At 36.7% G+C, this 26,270-nt stretch overlaps 1 protein-coding gene across 1 annotated transcript in view; it reads right to left on the bottom strand.

Moving 5' to 3' along the window:
* The window catches only part of LOC127497962 (lysophosphatidylcholine acyltransferase 1), a 44,173-nt gene that overhangs the window by 9,691 nt on the left and 8,212 nt on the right, over positions 1-26,270 (bottom strand). Inside the window, exons 2-9 of the mRNA XM_051866818.1 lie at positions 13,603-13,742; positions 8,662-8,876; positions 5,845-5,957; positions 5,112-5,172; positions 4,718-4,776; positions 1,954-1,988; positions 1,707-1,761; positions 653-735 (exon numbers count right to left, since the gene is read on the bottom strand). Coding sequence (XP_051722778.1) covers positions 653-735; positions 1,707-1,761; positions 1,954-1,988; positions 4,718-4,776; positions 5,112-5,172; positions 5,845-5,957; positions 8,662-8,876; positions 13,603-13,742 — 761 coding nt within the window. The remainder of the gene's footprint in view (positions 1-652; positions 736-1,706; positions 1,762-1,953; positions 1,989-4,717; positions 4,777-5,111; positions 5,173-5,844; positions 5,958-8,661; positions 8,877-13,602; positions 13,743-26,270) is intronic.

Genomic DNA, 26,270 nt, shown 5'->3' with positions numbered 1-26,270 from the left:
AAATATCATGTTGTTTTGGGTAGCTTCAACCCACGGACATGAAAAACATGACATTTTTTGGCTCCTCCATGTGGGAAATCTGCGGACTTGGCAACACTGGATAAACTCCCGACTTCTAAGATCATCTAACTGCGTTACATAAATTACGTTAATGATGCAGCTTCACGTTTTGTAATTTGTGTTAATTTTGAAATTAATCGCATGCGTTAACACTGACAGCAAAATAGAAATATATATAGAAATATATATGAAATATGACAAGGACATGTTTTTGGCAGGTCTTGTGAGATTCATCCATGAAGGCCTGTTTACAATGAAAATATAAAACTATTTGCAAACAGGTTTTAGCTAATGTTGACATATATACATATAAAAAAAAAATACAAATTAAAACAATACTGTACATATTACACTACTGTATATATTACACTAGCCTTTTTATTTCTTTTTCCTTTTCCTCTTTTACATCTTGCATGTTAATGATTTTCATGGTGAAAATTCAGACTTATGGACAGGTCACAATTTAACAGGCTACAAAAGGTATTCAAACTTAAATATCTAAGCATTTATGTTTATACACAAAACATATCTTACGATTAAAAAAAAAAAAATCCTGACAATCCAGACACAGCAAGGAGAACTCAGATCTTACTTTGCCATCAAGCGGCGCACATTGTGAGCGAAGAGCGCTGGATTGTTCTTCTCCTCCTCTGAGGGAGAGTATATGGGCAGATACTGAGAGAAAGAAATAGAAAAACCTGTCAGCAGTTTCCTTCACAAAGGAGACATGTCTGTTCAAATCCAGGTCAAGTGAGGTCTAGGCTCACAGACACAGCCCAAACACGTTCACGACACGCTTCACTTCCAGCGCGATTCAAGCTCCCGAGAGCGTGAGCGGGTAAATGAGGTCGCTTCACTCCCATAATGACAGCAGCAGGATTTACATGCGTCACCTTGTCCCTCTTTACCACTCACAATTAAAGCCACTTTATCACGTTAATGGCTTCTTCATGAAAAGAATGAGTCTGGAGAATTTTCAGGACTCTCAATTCAATGAGGAAGACAAAGCCATCAGCTCAGGAACCACTCTAAAACACAGTGAATATACTAATATGAGTACTCTACTGTTCTTGTTCTGTTCCAAGTCAAGCATCTCTAATATTACTGCTCATAAGTAGAGTTAAAGCATCGGTCACATTTCTAACCCTGTTAAATTTCAGCTCATGTAACTCCTGAACGAACGACACCTTACGTGGCAGGTTTTCCCCTGAAAGACCATAAAACTCTCACAGAGAGGGAGACATATCTAGAGATCATACTATCAGAATTTACCTGAACAACCCACAAGACCCCAGAAACTCCCTAAAAATGGTCCAAAACACCCCTGCAAATCCATATTAGGTGCCATATGAAATCAGTTTTTATTAAAAACTTCTGTTTTGCCATTTTAATTGTAAAACGCTTTAATATTCACAGACACTAGTCCATATCTTGATTTGATTAACTGTGAAACCATACTGTTAATTTATTTATCCAAAATTTGCCAAATTCCTTGACATTCCATGTTATACACTAAATTTTACTTTTATGACTGGATCCATACTGATAAAATCCACTACAAACACCACAGTAAGCCCTCAAAGCACCCAGTCTCATGGCCCCAGGTCTCCAGATAACAAATCAAAACATGGCTGAGAGAGACTCACCTCAATCTCAAACTCATTGTGAAGCTGACACAGAGTCAACCACAAGATCTTAAATCTGCAAAAGAACAAAGTTACACTTAGTGACGTTCCTTGATATTTAAAGTTTTATTAATTTCTCTTCTTTATAACAATGTTTAATTCTAGAGTTCTACATTTCAGTCTGGTGTTAGTAATTTGGTAGTAAAGATCCATCTTGACACTCATAACACACAGGCAGGCAACCTCTGGTGTGAAATGTGGCACTTACGCTCCAGGCCCCTGCCACGTCCAGGTAATAGTGTCCTGTCATGGGAAAGAAAAACATTAATCCATCATAATACAGCTCTGTAGTGGAAACCTAACCTTATGGAAGCTTGTTTTCACTATGGAATATAAAATAAAAATGTTTTTACAACTTTTTATCTCACAATTCTTTTTCCTCACAATTCTGACTATTTCTTGGAATTATTATTATTATTTTTTTTCCCTCAGAATTCTGCATGTGAATGCAGTCATGTCTAAAAAACTGAGGAAAAACAGAATTGCGATATTTAAACTCAGATTCTGAGAAAAAAAGTCAGAATCGTGAGATATAAATTCGCAATTGAGAGTTATAAAGTCAAAATCGCGAGATATAAATTTGTAATTCGGAGACAGAAGAAAATCATAGAGGTTTGAAACTACATGAGTGAGCACATGATGACAGTTTTCATTATTACTTTAATGGCATAAGTTTGTGGAAATGCAACTCCTTTAAAGGGGACCTATTATGCAAAATTCACTTTTATATTGTTTTTGTCTGCAGTTAGTGCAAACAACCACCCTATTGTGGTAAAAATCCAATCGAAATCTGAAACAGTGTCTCAAAATGAGCCGTTCAGGAATGCACTCCAATGTTACGTCACATTGGAACAGGCCCCGCCCACGACTGGTGACGGAATCTGCCCTATTAGCTTAACTCCTCCCCTAAATGGGCTGTACACAGTCCGCCATGTTTATCTCCTCACCACAGCATTTAACAGCAGTATTCAAGAAAAAAATGTATTCTTATTAAAGCTACTAAAGTTATTCATTCAATTGTGATTAGCGGTTATTCTTTTGTTGTTTGGTACATTAACAGCATATACAGCAGTTTCTTTACGTGCTGTTTATGTTCACAGACCGACTGTGTTTATGTGAACTTTGTGTGTTTTTGACATAACCTTGTGTGTATTTGACAGTTTAAGATGCGAAAGAGAAATTAGTGTAATTACTCACGCAACAGAAAACTGTCTGTTAGACAGTTGCGTGTGCATGCTTCGGATGTGTCATATCAGAAGTTTAAACTGATATGGCTTTAAAATGCATGCAAAAAATAAAGTTTCATGATGACAAAGAACTGCAATGTCACATGAGCGTGACCACAATAGAGATGAATGCTAAAAACATCTGCTTGGTTTTGATTGAGTATCCAAATACTTAAAGAGATTCCGCACACTCTACCAAAGGAGTAGTCATCAAATGCTAGATAAAAACAATGCTTTACTCAAAAAAGACAAACGTTTTGATCACATGTGACCTTTGTCAATGACAAACTTACAATGATCAGTGCAGGAGCCATCTTAATTTAAGAAGTCACATGGTTACATAGATCACATGATCAACCAAGCCAGACTATGACAAATAATCCAAACAAAATGTTGAACAGCATGCTACAGAAAAAAAAAAAAAAAAAAAATACTACTACTACTACTAAAACTATTTATATCATGATGATTACAATATTTATAATTTTGTATACATATTTTCATGGGTTTATATCTAGATCTATTGACCAACTTTGTGATTCAGTATGTGAATTTAATTTTTTTATTTATTTTTTTATTTATTTATTTATGTTTATTTTGTTTCTTTTTTATAATTTATATTATTAGTAGTAGTTTTTTTGTTTTAGTTTTTTTTCTGTAGCATGCTGTTCAACAATTTGTTTGGGTTATTTGTCATAGTCTGGCTTGGTTGATCATGTAATCTATGTAACCATGTGACTCCTTAAATTAAGATAGCTCCTGCACTAATCATTGTAAGCTTGGCATTGACAAAAGTCAGATGTGACTGAAATGTTTGTCTTTTTTCAGTAAAGCATTAGGCTTGTTCGACTTCATGCGGCGGGGCCACAAAGATCGGCTGCCGCCTGACAAAAGCAATGCATTCTGGTTAGAAAATTAGTCCGAATTTGATCGGCACTGCAGCCTTACGATCACGTGTGCCATCAAAGTACCGCGAGAGTAAAATGAGACCATCTGCCTAGGTCAGGCGCTGCAGTTGCTCAAAATCGGCTGCGAAAGCCTTGATGACGACACACTTTATTCTCATTGGTCAGATTCTGTGATGACAACGACGACGCATGTTGCGTGTTTTTTCTTAGACAAGTTCTGTATTTAACCAATCTTGATATTGAATATCTGGTATTCAAAACATGGGAATTTCAATCGCATCCACTTCTTCGGCTACAATCAATGCAAAAATCGCATGGTCTGCCATGAATGACGTTGGTTCAGCACACTACGGAAAGCACAAAGCGTCCGACCTGACGACCGTCTCCCAGCCGGTGGCAGGCTAGTGTAGTTCATGTCGAACAAGCCTATTGTTTTTAATCTCATATTTGATGACTTCCCCTTTGCAGACTTTATTGAAGTATTTTACTCTTTGGAATTTCTTGTCTATGCGCCTCATTTGGACTAATTTGAAGGCGCAGTGAGTTCCTGACTATTTTTCGATTGAATATCCAAGGCACAAGCTGTAAAGGCACAGCAGCAGCTCATTTGCATTTAAAGTTACATGCATGAAAACAGCAAGTTTTTGCTTCCACTCAAAAATGGGCATCGACAACATGGTATAATAAGAGATCGGTGGGGTATATTAAAAAGAAACACGTTACTTCCTTCTGGAAGTTGCTTAAAACCGGTTTATCATATCAGATATTGAATCAAGAAAAAGCTTTCCAGTTTTGTGTGCAATACGCATGAGTTGGTGTAAAAAGTCAAATGTCTCACCAGTTGGTTTGGGTAGCGGATCACTACAGGCTGTACAGGAACCGCTGGAATAAACGCTCCTGAATCACACAAACAACATCAGCACATCATGTTTGTACTGCACATTCGTTATGCTCTAAATACAGGCATAAAGGCATTTGCATAAAATCAGTACGGAAGAGACACTGAACAGAACCCCTAGAAAACGTATTAGCCGTTTTGTAGTTTCAGAATCTGAAAGAGCTTTATTGCCAAGTGAATTTGTCTTATATAAAGTATAAGTAAAAAGACACAGTTAGGTTAAGTAAGAATAGACATATTTACAGAATATGAACATATTTGCAGTATTATGGACTATTATGAATAAATAGGAGTGAATTTACAAGACAATCAGGAAGCAAGAACACACACACACCTGGTTTGAATGTGATCAGACAGGATCTATTGGTGCACGTCCCCTCTGGAAATATCATTATCTGGAAGACACACAGAGTTTTTGATTGGTTCACAATTATTCATTATTTCACTAAGTCATGTGACAAGACGACTCTTCTTACGCCTTGCATATTAGGAACAGATTTAAAAAGAAACGCAAACTCACAATGTACCAGTCATATATGATTTAAAAATCAGACAACATATTAAACCCACACATTATATATATCACTCCGTCCTCAATATCACTTTCCATCACGTTAGTCTTTTGTAAAATGCATTTAACAAAAGACTTTTCCTTAATGACATCATCCTGCAGGAAGTGACATCATTTTGGAGGGAAATCAACATCAGAAGCATCAGTAAGTATTATCAATGAATCTGATGAATTCTGGGATGATTTCTGGTGTTAGTTGGTTGTGTCTAAAACATCTATCCTGTTTGTCCAAATGACAAATCAGACTGATAAGATCAACATTTAAAAAGATGAATTTCAGTTATGGTTGGTTATATTTAATAATGTTAAAGTTTGACCTGAGCAGATATCTGGAAGTCTGATTTACGTTTATAGAAATACTTCCTCAAATTTCAAGCACATTCATTTAAAGATTTCAGAATGTTCTTCAAAAGAGGAATGAGCCTTTCACAGTCTTACTGACTTTCTTTGGGAAATATTGTACCGAATCAGGCTGAATGAGAGTCGGTGGTCGTACCTGAGGCCACTCTCCTCCTGAATGAGCTCTTCTCTTGATCTCTTCCACCGTCTTCCGTCTGGAGTCCTGATCCGACCGTGACACAAACACAGGCCGGATGTATTTGATCAGAGCTGGAGGAGGCAGAGATATGATCACATGGTTCACATGCGGATGTTCAGAAGGTCACACAATGCTGTAAAAACTCATCTGTCCTGGTGTGATGGCTGTACAAAGGTTTTTTTTAAAGGTGAGGTGCTATTTTTACCCTCGAGACCTTAATGAGCTGCTTGATTGCAGGAGCTGATTCAATGACACATTGAGGACAGTGTGAAACGAAACGCTATTGGGTGAATCTCATCAAAACGGTGAAGATTGAGCATAATAATTTAGAAAAAAAATTCTGTGACATTACAGGGTAAATCTCAGAAAATGCTTGGTGTCATTTTCCAAACCAAAAGATTTATAGTTTTCTATTTTGCATAAAGAAAAAGATGTTTTTAGGGCTGTTATGATCATCTTCATGCGTAAACAATGACAGAATGATCTTCTAATTAATAAAATACATTCATGTAGGAATTACATATGCTTAACCATCATGTTCATGTCCAACAGATTTTATTACATTAAATATTTATTTCTTAAATTATAATAACATTATTTCACCATTCAAAAGAAAGAAATAAATACTATTAATCAACAGGGACAAATTAGATAAGACATTTATAATGTTACAAAAGATTTATATTCCAAGTAAATGCAGTTCTATTGAACTTTCTATTCATCAGAAAAATCTAAAAAAAAAAAAAAAAAAAAAAGTTTCACGATTTCCACAAAAATATGAAGCAGTAAAATGGTTTTCAACATTGATAATAAGAAAAGTTTCTTGAGTAGCAAATCAGCATATTAGAATGATTTCTGAAGGAACATGTGATACTGAAGACTGGAGTAATGATGCTGAAAATTCAGCTTTGCATCACAGGAATAAATTATATTTTAAAATACATTACAATAGAAAACAGTTGTTTTAAATTATAATATTTCACTGTTTTACTTGCTTAGCATAAGTGATTTTTCAAAAACATTCAAATCTTAGTTATTCCAAATGTTTAAAATGTGTAAATAAATTATTGAAATTTGCTTTATTAATTTAAGCTTTTCTTGGCTTCTCTCTGTATAGTTATGTTGAGACGTCACAGTGTCACACTCACAGCTTCCTCTTTCACTTCCCTACAGCTGCTGCTAAAACTCATCATCCTCCAGACCCCGTCACATGGAACATCAGTCTACAGCAGCGCTGCAGGGAATGGAAGCGTGAGCTGCTCATCATTAGCTCTGAAGGTGTGTGGAGGAAGGGCTGATGATGATGATGATGATGATGATTGAGATCACTGCTGAGTGGGAGAGCAGATATGGACGAAGATCTGCACTATCCAGGGATTAAGCTGCAGCATGCGGCTCAGAGCCGCCTGGCTGATCAGGGACTTAACGCCTACACCAAAATTAGCATGCGCTAACCAGCTTCATCTAATTGCCCGGCCACAAATTGCACAGTGCGCACATGCTCTCAAAGGTGCATCATATAGACTATCAGCACACAAAAATTATGCCTGTAGCCCTGTACCATGTTTAAATGTGACTAACCTTTCTAAATGTTGTAGTTTTATTTATTTATTTATTTACTTTTTGTGGAATTTGCACCAGTGGTGTTCTGAATTTTTTTTTTTTTTTTTTTTTAATAAATCAAATGAAAATTCATGTCCCAGTTACACTTAATGTCACATTTTCCTGTTTAAATAAACATACAATACTATTTTATATTTTTACATTAACAATGTAATTAATGTTCTATTTAAAATCAAGTATAAATCTTAATCAAGTTAAGTGTTTTTAAGCATTTTACATTTATTTCAAAATAATAACTAATTAATAGCATAATTTTGTTTATTCAGTCCAATTCACAAAAGTGGAACATGCACGAAAACAAGAGGTGGGATTTTTCCCACGGACCAATCATATCCAATCATAACCAATGATATCCAATCATAGCATTGCCCCATCTCACGTGACTTCCCCCATTCATTCTCAATTTACCTCCACCGGACACTTTAGGGGGTCTGTTAAAACTCAACAGGCTCAGGGGAGGCAAGAGAAAAGCAGCCTCCTGCTGTAACTTCACTCGCTGGTGCCACTGTTGGACGGCGTTACTTTAGAAGACAAGTGATTTATACAATTTTAAATGTCATATTTTATAATATTTGTGTTGTTTTATTTTTGTGATTATGGATTATTTTCTCATCCAATTTTCTGAGGAGGCACTGCCTCCCTTGCCTCCTCGGAGGAAACGCCCCGATTTTTATGTCTAAATTAAATTAATTGAGTTCATGTTGTCGACCAGACTAATACAAACTAAAACTGTATCCAGCACCACCGTTTTAGCAAAACAAAAAGCCTAACACTGTATTCCTTAAAGTCCCTTTCCTCAGTGGGATAACTGGATGCATTTGAGAAGATAAAGACACCTGTGTATCTATGATCATTCAGCCTGCACTTGTGCATTTCACATGCAATCCCTCGATGTTACCTCAATTCTTCCTCTATTTTTTGTTGCTTATCTCCAAGGTCCCCTCAGTATAGCAACATTATAAACTGTATAAACTATTTATTTTATATTTATATTAGTGATCGACTGTATATATCGCCTAGGGAACATGACAAGTCAAACTCTTGTTATGATAATACAATGATAATGAGAACAGGCTGAATGAATGAGAAAAGTGTTCCTGTCCTGTTTTGTTTCGCTGCCTTTTAATAATGGATATATTTGTGCACACTTACTTCCCCACACAGGAATGTCTTTGCTCTCCGCTTTCATCACAATCGACGCCATGGTCATGGTGACAGGAATAGCGTCGAAATAAGACGAGTGAGGGCCGAGGGTGAGGATGGACGCTTCGGCAGGCAGAGCCCTTCTGCCTTTAATTCTGATCCAGTGGAAGCCGCCCGCAAACCACATGACCCGCATGATGGTCTTCAGCACCACGTCCACCACCCTACAGAAGAAGAGCGAGTCTGAGATCAGACCACATGCAGCATCATTCAGATGAAAGTTTTGGGAACATGAAGGGGGATTTGTTTCATTAGTGCGAGTTTTGTCTGAACACCAATGAGCTGTATGTGAACTGCTGTTATGTATGCTAGGGCTGCACCACACTGGAAAAAACTGACATTGCAATATTTTGTTTTTCTCTAATCGTGATGGTTCGGGACGAATTTATGTACCATTACACCCTATAGGGTACGGACATCATGGTTCGGTGCATACAGTCAGACGATGAATACAGCAGTCAGTCACAGGTTATCCACACTCCAATCCAGAAGGGGGAGCACGTAATGCAACACTGTTTGCCAACCGCCACAACAGGAAAGATGTTCAGAGTTCAGATGGCATGCAAGAGCTTGCTAGTAGCCTATATACACTAAGTTTCGATTCATTTTTGTGATGCCTACAGGGCTGTTGCGGTGAAGGAATTTCCCTTGCGGTAATTTTGAGTGGCTCAATAGAGCGATATGCGGTATTATCACCATATATAAGATCGTAGGGCTATTGTTATATGCATAACAGTTAGTTCTCTCTCGAATCTGACTGGACAAGAGACTTTCTGCTGATATTTCACCAGTATAAGCAGAACAACTCATCTCTGCGTGTTCTAGATGGGGTGTCAGTCAGTGCAGTTACACTGTTATGCCACAAGGTGGTGGCAAGGGACTGACTTTGAGTCACAAATTAAACAGTTCATTCAACTACACTGTTAAAAATGAATGTGATTTTAAAAGTAAAATATTGTAAAAACGCTACGGAAAAAAATTGTAAATAGGTTAACAGTAAGTTCCTGTACTATATACAGGGAAAAACTGTAAAAGCTCTTACCAGACATTTTATGTAATTTTCACAGTAAAATGCTGTAAATTTTACAATTTTTAGAAGTAAAAAAGAACAAATCAATGTATAATTTACAGTCAAAAACTGTAAACTGATATTCCCACAATTCCCTGTGTGACACTCCACATTTGAAAGCATTTTGTTTAAAAAATCATGTTTCTTAATAGTTTTTGTTATCAGTTATGTACATTAGGGTTTTATGTTACATCTTCTGTTGTTTAATGAATGTTTATTGCATTATGTAAGTGTTGTGGGTTACCATGATGGTGTTTTGCGTTTGCGTGAATGACTCTTTGCACCCTCTTTACATTAGTATATACTTCAGCTTCTTCATGTGGCTTTCTCTTTTACCACCTGCATTATTATGGTGGTTGTCAGTATATGTTAAAGGTACAAAACGGATTTTAGTAGTAGTGTGCATTGTTGAATTTACTTGTTTACATTCAAATTTTCTTGTTTGTAAATTACAGTTTTATACTGTAAAATTGACAGTTTGTTCTGTAAATGTGTTTACAGTTTTTCTGTATTTTTTACAAAATTATTCTGGCAACCACAGCTGCCAAAATTATTTTGTAAAAACTACGGAATATTTTTTACAGTGTACACATTAAAAAACGCTGATTTATTCAAAGAGCGATGCAATGATACAAGCTGTTGAAATCATTTTAACTTTAGTAGGCTCAGCTGACGAACAATGCATCGATACAAAGACAAAGATTTCATTTTCCTTGGACATGACAACCTTTCACGAATCACCATAGTACACATTATGTTATCATTACTAAATTATTTGCACGAAGTGTAAAACGAGAAGAGCATAACCTTCCGAAAAAGAAAACATGCAAATATCGCGTTCTTGCATTGCTTCACGGTTAGCTCCTCAATAGCGCGGTATTATGATATTGCGGTTATCACAACAGCCCTAGATGTGCACAAAATTCATGGAAAGGAAACCGGGACGGCAGAAAGTAAGCGGCATCCCGTTTGTTTTCTTCATTTTACAAAAGCACAATGTTTTGTTTTTATTGTGAGTATACACAAATAAAAATAGACCCTTTAGTTTTGAATGATGTCTTACTCTTATCTGTGAAATGAAAAAAATCTAGGAGTTTTGACCAGATGACTCGAGTAGCTCATAGGCCATATCCCCACTGTTTTTGACCCATTTAACCAATTATTATGATTTTTGTTGTGACTATTGGTAACAGACGTAGGCTAGTAAGAGCTGTGCGCGTAAACCTCACTCCCCTGATCTCAAGTGATGCTCTAGCAACTGACGCTAGAGGTTGCAGCTTTTAGCCTCCTTGTTAGAGCGTCTGACTCCAATGCGAACGGGACCGGGTTCGTGTCCCGCTTGGAGTGGGCATGTGCGAACTGGAGGGGCTACATATTATTAGATAAAAATATTAACCTGTTAACCCCCATTTTGTTGAGTTTTGAGCTTTAATGATTGTAGTTCATAAATGCTTTGGAATACAGACCTAATGTTGGTCTCTTTTTAAAGGCACTTGTGAAAGCACTTCAAATAAAAGTTTACTGTAAAACAAATGTATTGAACTATTTTTTTTTTTTTTTTTTTTTTATTCTTTAAAAAAAAAAAAAAAAAAAAAAAAAAAAAAAAAAAAATCAAAGCCATATGTATAATCAAGTTTTGTTCCAAATTTGGAGTTGATATAAAAATGTAGCCTGCTAAAAGTTTTTGAAGTACAATTTCCATGGTAATGCAATGACCAAACAAATCATACCTAATTTTGATGGTTTCTAAAATATGTGATAGGGAAAAAGGCAATTAAAAAAAAAAAACATAGCAAGTGTTGGGTTACCAGAACACTGACAGATAACAGGTTATAATAAAAAACACATACATTATATATATATATATATATATATATAATGCTTGTGTAAATGAATACAGTGCCACGTCACTCCGAAATACGCATTATGCAGCAGTGTTTTTATTTTTTAAAATTAAATCACAGCCTTTGCCATTTTTATAATCGCACACAACACTTGTGCATCAGCATGTACACTACACATGCAGCCCTGACTTCCTATGAATGTGGTTTGAGTGCTCAGATCACTCAACGTGGATATTAATACCAAGTTTAAATGGGGAGCAAACATTATACTGCAGTGCAGACGAGTACACGCTCAGACACCTGTGAGCTGAATCTGAGGAGCTGCTCAATGGAAAGCATTAAGCAATGCTTAACCATCTCATAGCTCAATAAGACACAACCGCTTCGTTAATTAGAGGTCATGTGAGGTTATTAGTAGTTATTAACATTGGTGGACATAATTTGCATCTTTAAAAAGAGTGTTTAATTAGATGCTGGATCTACTGTTCAGAAAGAGGATGTTTCCCAGTGGGCATCTTGAAATAGCCATTGAAAAGACAACAGCATGTGTATGTGTGTGTCATTGAGACTCAGTGTGACATAAGATCTGTGTGACTATGCCTCATATCTGCATTACACACCGAATCAAACACACCTCAGCTGAATATACACTATTGTTCAAAGGTTTGGGGCTAGTAAGTTGGTAAGGTTAGTAAGCAGAAATTAATACTTTTATTCAGCAAGGATGCATTACATTTATCAAAAGTGGCATTAATGTAATTAATAATTAATTTATAATAATTATAAATGTCTTTCCTGTCACTTTAGATTAATTTAGTGCATCCTTGCTGAATAAAAGTTCTGTTTAAAATAAATGCTGTTCTTTTGAAATTTCTATTCAATAAATAATCCTGAAAAAATAAAATGTATCATAGATTCTACAAAAAAATGTGAAATAACTTTTTTAAACATTAGTAATAATAATAATAATAATAATAATAATAATAATAATAAATGTTTCTTGAGCAGCAAATCAGCATATTAGAATGATTTCTGAAGGATCATGACAATTTTAAAATATATTTGCACAATTATTTTAAATTATAATAATATTTCACAATATTACTGTTGTCACTGTATATTTGGTTAAATAAATGCAGCCTTGGTGAGTAGAAGACACTAATTTGAAAAACATTATAAAAAAATCTTACCAAGCCCAAACTTTTAAACAATAGTGTAATATTAATTATTAAAGCAGACGTGCATTATACAGATTTGAAAAACACTTTTATTTTTTTTGCACTTGTATCCGGTGGTGCAGAAACAGAGAAGCTGCTTTGCTGCAATTGTGTTGTGCTGGTTTTGTGCAACACTTGTGTACTACACATCAGCTCTCTCATCAACTTCCTGATTTATGAAATAGAGGATCTGAAGTCAAATTCATTTCACCACAGACAAATCATAAACACTACAGCAAGATTCAAGAAAAAAAATATATATATACAAAGAGGTTGTTTTCAACTCTGAATTAGTAATAGGGACTTCAAGCAACAGCTGCTGATGGAACGGCAACTAAAGAATGCAAAAATCGCTAAGCAACAACAAAGAGGACGGCTTAACAGATCATTTAATCATTTGGCATAGTAAAAAATAAATTACATTTAAATAAAAGCAAGAGAATGGTTGCTTTGGGCATTAAATGACATACAGATACAATTAAAATGCCACATAACCCGAAAATATAACATTTACTTATCTAATCTGTCACGTATCATTGACTACGGCAAACCGGCTATTCTCCCGTACTATACGGTTACAGTAGAACGTTAAGAAGTAGCAGTTAAATTCGCGCATGCGCAACAGAACGCCGTTGCCGTTGTATCAGCAGCTGCTGCTTAAAGTCCCTAATAACTATGCAAATGCTGTAGCTGTTTGTCTTCAGTTGTTCTCGCTGTAGTGTATATCTGTGTTTTGAAATAAAGGAGAGGAGGTCTTTACTTTCTCCATAAGCACTGCGGCTCCACCACTGCCTCGGAGCGGCCCACGGATGCGATGAAGGCAAACGGCCAGGCCAACAGCATCATGAACGCAGCTATGAAGAGCCGGATTGGGAAGAGCGTCACAGTCATCAAACCGATCTGAAGAGAAAATGGCACACACACAAAACAAACCTTTTAAAAAGGAACCATTTCTAAACAGCTGAGAAATGGTTCACGTTGCCTGTTAAAGGGTTAGTTCACCCAAAAATGAAAATAATGTCATTTATTACTCACCCTCATGTCGTTCTACACCCGTAAGGCCTTCATTCATCTTCAGAACACAAATTAAGATATTTTTGATTAAATCCGATGGCTCAGTGAGGCCTCCATTCAAAGCAATGACATTTCCTCTCTCAAGATCCATAAAGGTACTAAAAACATATTTAAAACAGTTCATGCGAGTTCAGTAGTTCTACTTTAACGAGAATACTTTTTGTGCGCCAAAAAAAACAAAATAACGACTTTAACAATATAGTGATGGGCCAATTTCAAAACACTGCTTCTGAGCTTTACGAATCGAATCAGTGACTCGGATCTCCTATCAAACGGCTAAACTGCTGAAATCACGTGACTTTGGCGCTCCGAGTCACTGATTCGAACTACTGAACTCGCATCAACTGTTTTAAATATGTTTTTAGTAGCTTTATGGATCTTGAGAGAGGAAATGTCATTGCTGTGAATGCAGGCCTCACTGAGCCATCGGATTTAATCAAAAACATCTTAATTTGTGTTCCGAAGATCAACGAAGGCCTTACGGGTGTAGAACAACATGAGGGTGAGTAATAAATTACATTATTTTCATTTTTTGGTGAACTAACCCTTTAAAGGCTCATGAGGGGTCACATCTTCAGTTCATGGAAGTCCATTTCGACCATATAAGAGAAAAAAAAAAAAAAGCATGTTTTGGTAAATCATAATTATGACATACTAGGTTATAATTATGACATAAGTCAAAATTATAGTCGGAAATGTGTCAAAACTGACAAAATTCAAAATTTTAAGTCAATAAGTCAAAATTTTGATGTCATAATTATGACAAAAACTCAAAAATATGAGAACTTCGAAATTATGACATACTAAGTCATAATTATGATTTTCTGTCAAATGAGTTTTTAAAATGTCAATTTCGACTTTTTATAGTAATTTTAATCTTAAAGTCAAAATTCTGACTTTTCATCTCGAAATTATGACTCAGTGTGTCATAAATTCGACTTGTAATATTTATGGTTTACAAAAGCATGTTTTTTTTGTTTTTTTTTTCCTGATGTGGCAGAAAAGGGCTTCAATACATTATACTATGAAAACATGAAACTTTCAGAGCTCAAAACTTTGTCCAGAGTGAAATGAGAGCAGGTACTGACAAACAAGTCTCAAGTACTTGGTGAGTTACTATCAGACTAGGGATGTTCATTTCATTTATTTATTTTTTTTCCTAACCGACAACCGATGCTCATTAAGTGATCACTAACCGATAACCGACAAAATTATGTTAAATTAGAATTAAATTAAAATAGAATGGATAAGTGTTTGTGACCCATTAAAAATACCAACATGTGTTTTCCAGAGGTTGAGTTTTACAAGCACAAACAGCAGCATAAACAACAGAACAGTTTGTTCTACATACGTAGCATTGCTATCTTGACATCGCAGCATGTTCATTATCAAAATAAAATACACTGCTCAATTTAAATAATCCATACAATCTGTGCCATTCAGCGTGAGCACTGCCTCACTGTGGTGTTATGCCAAGCAATTCTTTTTGCATGTGAAGGATGATGTTTTACATGGATATTGGAACGCCAGTGAAGTACAAAGCCTATAGTTTACATAATAAGTAATGGTTTAGCATACAAATGCATCACGGGTATGAAAACATTTGGATTCGTGCTGAACGAGAGAGGTAGAGCCCAATGCCGGTTTCTGTTTTAGTTTCACTTTAAAGGAATTAAATTTGGCTTGACGTTTACATAGCGGCCTTTATTTTTCCATTATTGTTCTGTTCTGAATGACATGAGAAATCAAATTTGCCTTGATCTTTTGACATAATAGGTCTTTGTCACATAGTGACAACACAAACATAAATCGCAAACTATAAGGTGGAGATTCATGTTTTGATTTATTCCAATTAATCACTGAAGGTTTGGTGGCAGATTTAGTCACACAAACACCACAAGTGGCTTGTGAAGAAAAATACTGAAATCGTCATACTGGCTGTATGACGATTTCATGTAAGCAGAATATCACTGTGTAGATCACTAAATGTTTGTTATCAAATCATCAGTGCTTCTGCAGTGTAGAGAGAGCACATGCGCAGGGTTGCCAGATTGCATTGAGTAAAACAGTGGGCAGAAAATGTATCCTTTTAAGAGAGAAACATCTGTTTGGGGGGGATTTAAGAAAACACAAATGTCAAATAAAAAAAAGTGTTTTTAGGATAAATAACAAGCGGGCCACATCACCAAATTATTATTATTTTTTTTTTAAATAAATCGAGAGCAGCAGATATCGTTTTTGTGATTAAAATACAATTAGTCATGCAGCCCTATGCATAGTTATACATCATTGCTCCATAGGCCCCGCCCATTGCCGTTCAATCGCTAAATGGCTGTCATTTGGATCCGAGCATCAGGAACAAGTGAATGGTTTATTTTAATGGCATCCCGGATCGCATTGGAGGATTATGTTTGTTCAGAACATTTTGTTTTGTAAACGAGGCACAGTGTGATGGAGAGTTTGCAAAGAATCTTTTGTTGAAAGATGAAGCAGCCAACTTTATGGATCTCACAGCAGCTACAACGCGAAACACGAGTAAATGATTTCATAATGCTTTGTCATAACAGTTGCCGTTTACTGACAAGCCTTAAAGGAACTTGCCTTGCACTGCTCTGCGATGCGCCACTAATTACGTAATCACGTTGGAAAGGTCATGCGTGACGTAGGCGGAAGTACCGAGCAAGTGTTTACAAAGTGAATGTGCAAAGACTAAGTCAAACAGCCTTTACAAAAAAAGGTAACACAACCATGCCAGACGATTTTGAATTTAAAGGAGAAAATGAGATGGAGTTTTTCGCCCTACCCCAGTACTTCCGCCTACATCACCTGTGACCTTTCCAATGTGATTACGTAATGCCTGGCGCATCGCAAAGCAAGATGAGCATTTGTGGTTAAAAAGAATATAAATGTTTATTTTTTTAGAAAATTCGCTAGATAAGACCCTTATTCCTCGTCTGGGATCGTGTAGAGCCCTTTGAAGCTGCAGTTAAACTACAATTTGGACTTTCAACCCGTTGGTAGCTGTTGAAGTCCACTATATGGAGAAAAATCCTGGAATGTTTTTCTCAAAAACCATAATTTCTTTTCAACTGAAGAAAGACAAACATCTTGGATGACATGGGGGTGAGTAAATTATCAGGAAATTTTCATTCTGAAGTGAACTAATCTTTTAACTGACTGACAAAAACATTTGCAAGTGTTACTCATGTATTTTCCACAGAGAAGGCTTTTGGCAAATTGACATCAGTGAACCATAATATTTGGTATGGTCGATATATTTAGTTCACCTGATAAAATACATCCTGTCTGGAAGCAGGTTAGATGCCAAGACAAGACTGAGACATTGAGATGTCTTACAGATCTTCCATGAGCAGGTGTGACATGGGACACGTTCAACAGATTACAAAACAAATAAATAAAAGCTTTATTATGCCCTTAATCCTAAAGTGATCAGGCTGATCCGCCGCCTTATCAAACAGAAGCACATCTTATCAGCGGAGGGGTGTTATGGGATATCTCCAGTCAATATTTATCTTGCTCTTATCGGCACTTGGCTGCATTTGCACACTGATAGCTTTCAAAGTGACCAATTAACAGCACTAGTGCTGTGAGCGCTGGAAGATGTTAATGGTTTCCAATGAGCCGCTTTAATTGAGTTGATCACAGACCAACAGGCTGCCAATCCTATATCAGTGAGCAGAAGCGTGGTATGAACATGCACTGAAAATACATGGCGAGAGCTCAGGAATCAAGGGTTTTGCTGATATCACCAGCTTCATGCTGGAAACATTTAGAGGTGGAAGTAATGAATTACAACTACTCATGTTACTGTAATTAAGTAGCTTTTTCTGGGTTTTTGTACTTTTTTGAGTACATTTTTAAATCTGTAATTTTACTTGTACTTAAGTACAAATTAAGCTAAGTAATCTACTTCGCTACTTGTAAAATCACATTCCGTTACTGAGTACGCCAACAATTTGAATATTCAAACCTTTGACTGGCATATCGGTAGCCAATAAAGAAATCCGAGCAGCGCGTTCTTATTTCACTCATCTCCCCGACAGCGAGTTCGACACACACCCGCCTCCTCCTGTCACTCACACGTTTCAGATACAGAGCTTGAATGTCAGCGCGAGATTGCATGTATTGCGCATAATTTTAATCATACCCGCAGGTTTCTATGGCGTATTTTAATTACAAATGTCGAGAGCGCATTGTTGTAACGTGCAGAAAACAACGCAAGCTCTCAAATGTACAAGTGAACTGCCTCTCCTCTCACTCAGATATTGAGTGCACAGTGCACACTGTCAGACTGTGTAGTGTGCAATCGTGAATCTCTCCATGCTCTTAAATTAAACGTTGTCAAAAGTTAACAATCAGAATAGACCTCCAAGCCTGACCAATGAAAATGCTACAGGAAATCTTATTGGCTATAAGTGAAATGCACCAGAAAGTCTCTCATCAAAGGTGGATCTTTAATTTCTTTACAATGTAAATATATGTTTCAGAATGGGCCATTTGTATAATTACAAATAAAAATAACCTAGTCTGTCTAACTGCATCACTATATTGTACAGACATTACAGGTTAAACCCCTCTGATGTTCTTTTTATCTAAATAAACAACATATTATATGGTTCTTAAAGGGTTAGTTCACCCAAAAATGAAATTTCTGTCATTAATTACTCACCCTCATGTTGTTCCACACCGTAAGACCTTCGTTCATCTTCAGAACACAAATTAAGATATTTTTGATGAAATCCGAGAGCTTTCTGACCCCAGACTGCAACGTAATTGCAACTTTCAAGGCCCAGAAAGATAGTAAAGACATTGTTAAAATAGCCCATGTGACTACAGTGGTTCAACCTTAATGTTATGAAGTGACGAGAATACTTTTTCTGCGCAAAAAACAAAAACAACAACTTTATTCAACAATTTCCTCTTTCCATGTCACTCTCTGAAGCTGTTCATGTGAGCAGCACGACACATGCGTGTGATGCTGATGCAGAATCCGGCCAATAATGAGCCGACCTTCTGACGTAGAACCTGGAAGTGCTGCACTGTGTTTACTACGTCAACAGTGTCAGAGACTGACACAGTAGAGAAGAAATTGTTGAATAAAGTCGTTATTTATTTTATTTTTTGCACACAAAAAGTATTCTTGTCGCTTCATAACATTAAGGTTGAACCACTGGAGTCACATGGACTATTTTAACAATGTTTTGACTACCTTTCTAGACCTTGAATGTGGTAATAATGTTGCAGTCTATGGAGGGTCAGAAAGCTCTCGGATTTCATCAAAAATATCTTAATTTGTGTTCTGAAGATGAACGAAGGTGTTATGGGTGTGGAACGACATGAGGGTGAGAAATCGTCATATTTCGAATACCTCAACTGAATTTAGGTAATTTTTTTTTGTTCTTATTTTTATTACAGACTGTTTGTCTTTTTTGTAAATTCAATTCAGTTTGAAATCAAGCTTTCTTGTGGTGAGTGTGAGCTATTGCAACAAAGTTACCCTATTGTAAAGACACAAACACACAAAGTGCGCAAATGTTTAAGTGAGATTATTGTAATGGTAATTGATCAATGTTTAAATATGCAAATAAAAGCCTAAATTAAAATCTGTTCATCGTATAAAGCGGACGTGTCTCTTCAGAAGACTTGAATTAAACCGCTCCATTTAAATTTATTACTGTTACGAGTCTTGTGCTTTTTGAAACTTGAAAATAATGATTGTCTTGACAAAATGGATGGACAAAAAAAGTTAGATATTAAAATATCTACGGTATACAGTATGTGGTGGTTTTTCCCATGGTATTTAAAATGATACTGAATATTGATCACTTTCAAGGTATTGTATTGAAGATAGAAATTCCAGTATTGTGACCACTAAGTCATGCACTTCATCAATAAGGTGAAAGTGCTTTGTTTAAAGTAGCTATTTTCTACTTAGATCCATGATTTGATTGAATATTTTTTGATAATTTATTAAATATCGCCGGCTAAAATGTAATTTGTAATTTTAGTACTTTGAGTAGTTTTTGAGAAGAGTAATTTGTACTTTTACTTGAGTTCTTTTTTACACCAGTACTCTTACTTGTAATTGAGTATTATTTCAGCAATGTAACAGTACTTGTACTTAAGTACAAATTTTCAGTACTCTTCCCACCACTGGAAACATTAGAAAAAACAAACTTGCCGACCAGCCGTGAGCTCCTTTGTGATGTCATTTACTCACCGTATTTGTTTTTCTATATAGTACAAAATGAGAGTCTTCAATTAATCAAACAGCTCAAGCTGAAAATTACAGCAATATAACATTGATTACTGTTATTGTTGAACACCAGGGCTCGACGTTGTGAGCATTTCACTCACATTTGCAACTAAAAGTAGATTTGACCCAAGACAAAGGCTTTTTTAACACTATTGGAGCATAAGAAACAACATTTATGAGACAGTTCTTATCAGATTCTATTAGACAGATTAATAATAGTCTTGAAAGTTTGTTAACATGGGGAGGTGCACAGCATTCGCATGTAAATGGTAAAAAACAAACGCAACCAAGAAAACAGCTTCGACCATGTTGATTCAGTCTTAATTCAATATAGAATTTGCTGTTTTTGAAGGCAGACAAAGTAAGTTCTCTCAATGTTTTACACCATAATTTCACCCAAACTAATTAAAACAAGTTTAAATGGGTAAATCTTCTATAAATATTTTTGATTCTTCATTTTCTTTTCTGACATAATCCAGTTCTTGTTAAAACACAATAGACATGCTTATTCTGTGCATTTTGAACACTTTTTGTGTGAAATCATATTTATTTTGTCCATCAAAATTGTGCTTTCACTTTAATTGATTGTGAGCAGTGCAGCAGAAATAGAATTGGCACAGAAAGCCTCGCTTCACTGCTGCTCGTGTGTTGCTCCTACTCCAGGTGTGAATACACCCATTTGTTAACATGAAAAAAAAAAAAAAAAAAAACGCTCACATGCCGCTTAAAGCTTGTGGTGTAAAACGGCCGCAATGGTTCAAATTTCTCATGGTTTGGTTTCTCATGGCTCAAAAAAAGAGAACAAAATAAGAACAAATAATCAAACTACAAGCAATAGCACAAATAAATTTAAAATAGCAAAGATACAAATTAAATAAACTGATTTTCAGGTTTTTCAGGAAGGTCTAACAGAAATTAAACAAAGTAATCATTTGTTGTGTGAGATGTGATGTTAAACAAATAAGCAGCATTTCGACTATACCACTTCTACTTCAGCTGCACGAGATGAGAAAACATGTTTTTATCATTTCTTGGGTCAAGAAAGATTCTGAGTTTGCGATATATTTCCTCCTCCCCACCACGAAACGCTCACTCTGTCTGGATGCACTTAAGTAAGGACAACTATCACATATCACACATGCACACTACAATAAACAGACAGAACACAGGTTAATGCAGTGGTACAGTTACGCTTCTTTTCAGTTACGTCGCGTCAGTTACTCTTTTTTTTGTAAGTTGAATAGGGAAGGCATAGGACGCAGCGTAAGCATTTTGAACTGCAAGAGGCATTACACTTTCTTCATAAGTTGAATACGGAAGGCGGTCTGGAGAAAGCTAGATATTTTACTTTATAACTTGTTAAATATGGATATTTCCCTTACACAAACACGTCGCTGCGCTTCAGAAGGCCTTTATTAACACCCTGGAGCCGCGTGGAGTACGTTCATGATGGATGCACTTTGAGTTTCAAACAGGTGGCTTCTGTGCCCTGCCATTATAAAGATTAGGAGCATCAGGGTGATTATTAATATAACTCTGATTGTATTCATCTGAAAGAAGAAAGTCAGGATGGCTTGAGGTGAGTAAATCATGGGGTAATTTTCATTTAAAAGTGAATTAATCCTTTAAATAAATCTTTATAAAAAGTACTTTTGTAGTACAATAATGGTATTAGATTATATTTTAGGAAAGTCTTTTTTCCTTATAATGAAACTCAGTTGTTTGGACACAACGGACTTTCAAAATATCTTCTCGTGTCCCACAGAAAAAAAGTAGTTCACACAGGTTTGGAACAACATCAGGGTGAGTAAATGATGACAGTAAATAAATGTCACTTTTGGGTGAACTGTCCCTTTAAAGACACATACTAGGGTGACAACTGCCTTATTAACCTTGTCCCCAAGAAAACCAAAATCTTTTACTTGAATGATTACAGACTTGTGACCTTGAAACTGTCTTGAAGTGAAGACTCATTCTGCATCATCTGAAATCCATGATTCATTTCCTCTACAACGTCACACAGTGCTGGGATTCTTTCCTCCTGCTCGGTTCACGCTTATCACTCAGTGAGTCTGTCAAACCTGTCAAGCCTGCAGGTGACACCACCTGTGCTGAAGCCACCTCAAACTGCGATGGATACACATATTTACATGAAGAACCATCTGGTGTCATGGTGTGGAATCAACCACCTGGAGCTGAACACCAAAAAGACAGTGGAAACTAGAGCTGCAGTATTAATCATTAAAAAAAGATTGTGATCTTAATTCAAACACATATGCAATCTTATTCCTAAATGCCAATGATTCGGCTACGTCTCTCTTAAACCTTTTACAAGTACGAACAAAGTGTAACATTCAAATCTGCGTTTGCTCTGCTGCTGATCCAGAGAGAGCAGATGTCATGTATACACTGTAAAACCCGTTAAGTTCAGAATACTCAATATATGTAGTCACCGATTACCTCAAAAAATTTAAGTAAAGCAACTAAAATCTTTTAAGATAAATAACATAACAATAAATAACAATTAAGTCAAACTGAATTTTTAATGTTTAAGTCCACTGTACTTAAAACTATTGTTTACCATATGTAATGTTTCTCATTTTTCAATTATTTTGATGTAGTGGTTGTAAAACCCGATGAGTTCAGAATACTCAAATAATTTGAGTAAACAACTCAAAGATTATCATAGCAGGAAAAAAAAAAAAAAAAAAATGTATTTTGTACTTACTATTACAATTTAATTGAAATATTGAATAAACTAACACCTAATCTTTACGGTTAAGTGTTAGTGAGCAACAGCACACCAACATGCGTAGTAAATAGTAATATTACTATTTACTTGCATGAATTGTTAATTGACATGCATACAGTGGCAAGAAAAAGTATGTGAACCACTTGCAGAATCTGTGAAAATGTGCAAAATTTTAACAAAATAACAGAGATCATACAAAATGCATGTTATTTTTCATTTAGTACTGTCCTGAGTAAGATATTTTACATAAAAGATGTTTACACATAATCCATAAGACAAAAAAATAGCTGAATTTATTAAAATGACCCAGTTCAGTTCAAAGTTTGTGAACCATTGATTCTTAATACTGTGTGTGGTTACCTGGATGATCTACGACTGTTTGTTTGTTTTGTGATGGTTCTTCATGAGTCACTTGTTTGTCCTGAGCAGTTAAACTGAGCTCTGTTCTTCAAAAACTGCGGTAAAGGGTTCAAATATGCAAAAAATGCTAAAAAAAACTGAAGAATCTGCAGGACCTGGAGATTTTTTCTGAAGAACAGAAGAAAAAAAGAAAAAAAAAAAAAATGTAAAATGTAATTGTTTTAAGTTGCATCAATGATTTAACAGACTTTAATTGCAGTGTACTCAATCTTTGTAAGTTAGTAGTACTGTTCAGGATTACAGTGGAAACGGCTTGACAAACAGTCTTTTCAATAACACAGCATCATTATTTCTGTAACAATAATTCAAATTATCCCAGAAGTACTGGGATATACCTATACTAGGGGTGGGCGCTATACCGGTATGAAAGTGACAACCGGTATGATGTTGTGCCATGATATAGATTTTGCTATACCGTGGATACCGTTAAATATTCATGAATTCTAATTTTGCCTTTGTATTTTTGCCTTTTAACACTAGTAATGACAATACAGAGTCAAGGCTGAACGTTTAACTTTTTGTCTTCTACCGTGTCCAACGCCTCACTACACAGGCATTAGTAATCAAACACAGAGAGCATTGAAACAGTCCAAATTAATAGAGCACAAACCGCCTACTCAAAAACACAACAGCAACAAATAAGCGTGCATACAGACAATAGGAGTGGGAGAAAAACAAATCGATGCATAGATGCAACGATTCTGGATTGATTCTGAGCTTAGTTTTTAACCGATGCGCGATGACGCTGCATGTGTTGGTGCGTGTCCATGGCATGGAGAGAGCGAGCGTTTTAATTAATTCCTACTGAAGTTGAGCGTGAAGCTCGGAAAGTTCAGAAAAGCTGAAGCACATTACATGGAAAAGGAGATCAGAGTGGCAAAGAGGAATTATTCCAATAAGCTTCGGAATCAGTTCTCTTCTAATGACACGGCTTCAGTGTGGAAAGGTCTGAAAGTCATCACCAATTACAAGACACCATCCCCCAGCTCTGTGGAGAATCAACAACTGGCAGATGATCTGAACAAGTTTTATTGCAGGTTTGAAAAACACCATTCACACCTCCTGTAACCCCCGTCTCCCCCACACCTGCAATTCAGTTCAGTGAAGATGACGTGCGGCAGGTCTTCAGAAAGAACAAGAGAAGAAAGGCACCAGGCCCAGACAGCGTTTCACCAGCCTGTCTGAAAACCTGCGCTGACCAGCTGGCCCCCCATCTTCACACAGATCTTCAACAGATCACTGGAGCTGTACGAAGTCCCCTCATGCTTCAAATGCTCCACCATTATCCCCGTCCCAAAGAAACCCAAAATTACTGGACTTAATGACTACAGACCTGTGGCTCTAACGTCTGTGGCCATGAACTCATTTGAAAGACTGGGTTTGGCTTATCTGAAGGACATCACTGGACCCTTACTGGACCCCCTGCAGTTTGCTTACCGAGCAAACAGGTCTGTGAAGGATGCAGTCAATATGGGACTGCATTATGTTCTGCAGCATCTGGACAGACCAGGGACTTATGTGAGGATCCTGTTTGTGGACTTCAGCTCTGCTTTTAACACCATCATCCCATCACTCCTCCAGCCCAAATTAACTCAGCTCTCCGTGTCCACCTCTGTCTGTCAGTGGATCACGGCCTCATCCACGGACGGTGACGAGTCTGCTTACAGACTGGAGGTTGAACAGCTGGCTATCTGGTGCAGTCTTAACAACCTGGAGCTCAACACGCTCAAGACAGTGGAGATGATCGTGGACTTCAGGAGAAACCCCCCTGCTCTCCCCCCACTCACCATCATGAACAGCACTGTGACTGCAGTGGAGTCATTCAGGTTCCTGGGCACCACAATCTCCCAGGACCTGAAGTGGGACTACCACATTGAGTCCATTGTGAAAAAGGCCCAGTAGAGGTTCTACTTCCTTCGCCAGCTGAGGAAGTTCAACCTACCACAGGAGCTGCTAAAACAGTTTTACTCTGCCATCACTGAATCTATCCTCTGCACATCTATATCTGTCTGGTTCAGCTCAGCTACCAAATCTGACCTCAGAAGACTACAGAGGGCAGTCCGGTCTGCTGAGCGAATCATCGGTATAACCCTCCCCCAAGGACTGTACTTATCCAGAGTTAGAAAAAGGGCAAAGAAAATCACTCTGGACCCCTCACATCCAGCACACTTCCTCTTTAAACTGTTGCCATCTGGTCGACGCTACAGAGCACCAGAACGACCAGACACAGGAACAGTTTCTTCCCTCAGGCAATCCATCTCATGAACACTTGACAAACACGGAACACACAACACTATTATACATTATTTACTTAAAACACATACTTATTTATATTTCAAATTTGCACACATCATAACTGTACATACAAATTGTCTATATTATATATTGTTTTTTGCTTTTTTTGCACTTTGTCTATCTTGTATATTTGTATATTATTCCTTTATTCTTTTTATTATCTGTGTCTTGTCTTGTCGCTGTCACTCTGTTGCACTGTGGAGCTTCTGTCACTACAACAAATTCCTAGTATGTGTAAACATACCTGGCAATAAAGCTCTTTCTGATTCTTTCTGATTCTGATTCGTGGGATTCATTGCACGCACAGGGTATGAGAGAGCTGTGAGAAATGCGCACTTTGCTTGATGTTACGGTTGCAGTTTGTGGTCTCACCCGTCGGTAGACCTATTTTCCTTACTAATGCTCCACGAAGGCATCATTTCTTTTGTTTAGAATGCTGTGGGCTTATATATTAAAATATGAAATTCACTGACAGAAGGCTGCTTTCGATTTCAAATTCTCACGTTCGCTTTGTGAAGCGCGCTCGTGCATGCGGCTGTAAGCGACTAGTGCTTAAATGTACTTGTACTTATTATTTACTAGGTGACTCGCTTGTTTTGAAACTTTATAT

Source organism: Ctenopharyngodon idella, chromosome 16 (genome assembly GCF_019924925.1).
Source record: "Ctenopharyngodon idella isolate HZGC_01 chromosome 16, HZGC01, whole genome shotgun sequence".
Classification (NCBI taxonomy): Eukaryota; Metazoa; Chordata; class Actinopteri; order Cypriniformes; family Xenocyprididae; genus Ctenopharyngodon; species Ctenopharyngodon idella.
Note: the sequence above shows the minus strand (reverse complement) of the source record. Positions and strands in the feature narration are given on the sequence as shown.